Source organism: Eucalyptus grandis, chromosome 5 (assembly GCF_016545825.1).
Source record: "Eucalyptus grandis isolate ANBG69807.140 chromosome 5, ASM1654582v1, whole genome shotgun sequence".
NCBI lineage: Eukaryota > Viridiplantae > Streptophyta > Magnoliopsida > Myrtales > Myrtaceae > Eucalyptus > Eucalyptus grandis.
Genome location: NC_052616.1, coordinates 25,335,868 through 25,339,466, shown reverse-complemented (window position 1 = coordinate 25,339,466; position 3,599 = coordinate 25,335,868). Strand labels below are relative to the sequence as shown.

The following is a 3,599-nucleotide window of genomic DNA, read 5'->3' as shown; positions in this document are numbered from 1 at the left end:
AAATCAAATTAGATTTTCCATACCAAATTGCATAAAATATTTTTTAGCTTATTTTCAAGTTTTATCTGAATATCAAATCTTGCCATTTTTCTAGAAAATAGCTTATTAAAAAAATATATTTTTAGAAACACAATATTTTCCGCTATCTACTGTCAATTTCCAAGAACCCAAGAAAATAATGTGCATGTCATGTTACATATGATCTTAGAAAAGGTCCAAGCCAAAGGGGGATTAAGGGGTGATGGACCCTAGGAGTTGATATGTCCTAAAACAGTTTTGTCTGAACTTTGAGATGTAAAATTCGAGGGTATTCTCAGGGGTGATGAAAGAAAATTTTTCTCTCCAATTGAGGGGCAGAGCATGCGAGTATCGACACGTTAAAATAAAAAAGGCATTCAAACCGGGTGCCAAGTTATCGAACTATCGCCCGAAGCCTCTATGGGAAACTTGTTTCTTGCTAGTTAGACACGTGCTTCGTACTTTGTCTAGAACCGACATGTCTAAGAAGATGAATATTGACACTCTATATATTCCTTTTTCTCTAGAAAAATCTAAGTAAACCCAAGTTAAGTATAAAGACACGTATCTCCAGACTCCGGAATTATTGAATCTTGAACCACGATGTGGATAATTAACATTAAATGATTGTCCTAATCGAAGCACTCAACGCATTAGTTTTTCCTAATACCATTTTGAGTTAGGAAGCTAAAAAGATTGAAATTTACTTAAGATTTTTGTTTGTTTCATGGAAAATCCACATTTTGGAAAATATTTTCCTAAAAATGATAACGGCATTGTTTACAAATATAAATATATATATATATATATATATATATATATATATATATATATATAAACAAATATTATTTCATTGTTTACAAGAAATTTGGACATAGATTATCGTTGATAATGAAATTTTTTTTTTGTTTTCTAATTATTCCAAGCAATATAATCAATTATGTTTAGGAAAATATTTTCCAAATTGTACATTTTCCAATGAAATAAACAAACCCCTAAGAGTAGTGCTAAATATATTAAGACCGATGTATTGATACGTGTCGAACTTTAAGTGGGCATTTATTTGATACCCAATTGATATTTGTTACTTCATAATAGTAGTGTATCAATTTTATAGTAAGATCTAGCATTTCTCTTTGATTTGCAACATTTAATGTATTCGAGTCTTTTAATATTGCTAGCATTAGTCTCTTTTAGGGAATCGTACAATTTTTTAATTTAGTAGCTCCAATCCCATTTGATATTTGGACCCGGTTGAGGTTCGAATAGGAATCAAGTTTCGGGTGCCTCTTGTATATATTTTACATCTTATTTTCATCCCTCCCAATTTTTAACATCAAAACATGGGAATTAAAATCCTCAATTCATTTATTCGAATAAGAGTTCGAGTAAGATATATCAGTAATTCAAAAGGAATTATAAATTTTAGGTGACAACTTCCCTGCAAATTCAAATCTCCGTAGATTAGCATGCAAGAAACCATACCTAAAAGGAAAAAAAAAAAAAAACCACTGAAAACCCTAAACTATGATAAATATGACACATTTACCCTAAACTTTTTTTGTTACACAAAAAGTCCAAAATTTGTACCTACGTAATATATTTGCCCCAAACTTAAGTTGAGATAATGTGTTGTGCATATGCAATTTAGAATTTTTGGTGTCATAAAAAAAAAAAAATTTGAAGTGTCACATAGGTATAAGTTTTGGGTTTTTTTGTCATAAAAAAATTCAAAATAAATGTGTCGCGGTGAATATAATTTAGAATTTTTGATAGCTTTTTCCTTACCTAAAATAAGGTATTTACTTATTTTTGTGCCTAATAAAATAGCTATTGTTTCTTTTTGCAAGATATTTTTTATTAAGACCAAACCCAAAAACCGGTGTGTGTATGCGACCAGTGCGGATTGATAAAAGTGATCGAATTACAATTAGAAGGAATTAAGTTGAACTATAAAGTATTTCCTAAATAGGGTTGGATTTAAAGCACATGGCAACAAGTACGTGTGCGGATGTAACGTAAGACTATATATTTCCTAAAATGTGATAATTTGACCGGAATAAGTAAAACAATCACAAATCCAGGCGGTTCTCTATTATTGAAAAAAGAAAAAACAATTAGTGGGAAAATTTAAGTGGAGATTAATGAATTTGTCCTTCAATCCCTTACGGAAAAGGGAAGAAAAAGAAGAAGAAAAAAGCCGATCTTCGTTAGGAAATCAATCTGGAATCTTGGATTTATTTCCTTCTTTTTTTTTTAATAATCCCCGACGTACACTAATCCGAACCGGACTCCTAGTCCCATTTCCAACGGCAAACAACGGTAAACTATAAATTTTCTCCAACCTCCTAGTCCTCGTCGTCTTGGTTTCTATTCTCTCTCCAACGTTGTCTTCTCTCTCTCTCTCTCTCTCTCTCTCTAAATTTATCTGCACCGTGTTGCCCGTTTTGTTCTTGCGGAGCACTTTTTCCTGCTTCTTCGACCCGAAAACCATGAAGCTTGTCGATCCCTTCACCCTGGAATTGCCTCCGACTGGCGACGTCCCGAGAGGCGAGTTACACACGCTGCTGCCGTCGATCGGCTCTTCGTCATGCGTTTCTTTTCTGCACGACCACGAGCGGAATCACGAAGAAGAGGGTGGAGAAACTTCGTCTGCTGCAGTGGTGGTGCCAGCTCGCGTCTTCTTTCCCCTCACGCCGGATCCGACGAGGGGTTTCTTGGACACGAAGGAACTCAGTGCCGCTCCAGCCCGACCGGAGCAGAAGTCCACGGCCTCACTCACTGACGACGGAACTCTGATTGTGGATAAGAAGGCGAAGCGCTGTAGAAGCCAGAAGGGAAGGAGAGGGGCCTCAGAATGTGAAGCAGAGGAAGAGAGATGCGGGGACGTTTCCACGGAGCTGGTGCTGCGCTATGACCCTTATAAGATCAAGAAGACGCTTAAGAAGAGCGATCTTGGCCACCTGTCGAGGCTCTTGATCCCGCGGGCGGGCGTGGCGGCCTACGTGCTCCCGTGCATGGATGAAGAGAGAGCGAGTCGAGTCAAGAGCAGCGAGGGTGCCGAGGTCGTGGTGTGGGACGAGGACACACTCCGAGCACCAACTGGTGTTTGCTTACTGGGCATCGTCAGGGTCCTACGTCCTGAAGGGTGCTGGATGAAGGAGTTCGTGCAGCGGAGGGGGTTGGCTGAAGGCAATGAGATCGGGATATGTTGGGATCCTATTGCTAGCAAGTTCGATTTCAGCCTTCTTCACAAGGCGAATTAGCGTCTCGTGAAACCGACTACTAATCAATTAAGTGATCACCATATCATTCAATTAAATCTGAACTTGAATTAGTATTTCTTTTCTTGTTAGGTGACCAAGGGAAATTTTTTTTGATCTTTAGAACTAGAATAGTAGTGATGGAATCTTGCTGCTATTCAATTCTTGTTGTGTTTCTTTTAAAGCCCGATTCTAATGTCTTCAATAGTCTTGAGTAGTTTCTTTTCTATTATGACAATAAACTAAATATTCCAAATCAATTATGATATATCATATACACGTATGAATGTATACTTTAGAGAGAAATATTTTATGTTG

General features: G+C 36.9%; 1 protein-coding gene across 1 annotated transcript; it reads left to right on the top strand.

Annotated features, from left to right (window-relative positions):
* Window positions 1-2,510: 2,510 nt before the first annotated feature.
* LOC120293774 (putative B3 domain-containing protein At1g78640) lies at window positions 2,511-3,284 on the top strand. Its single transcript, XM_039313516.1, has one exon. It carries the CDS (start codon window positions 2,511-2,513, stop codon window positions 3,282-3,284), a length of 774 nt encoding a protein of 257 aa, XP_039169450.1.
* The last annotated feature ends 315 nt before the right edge of the window (window positions 3,285-3,599 follow it).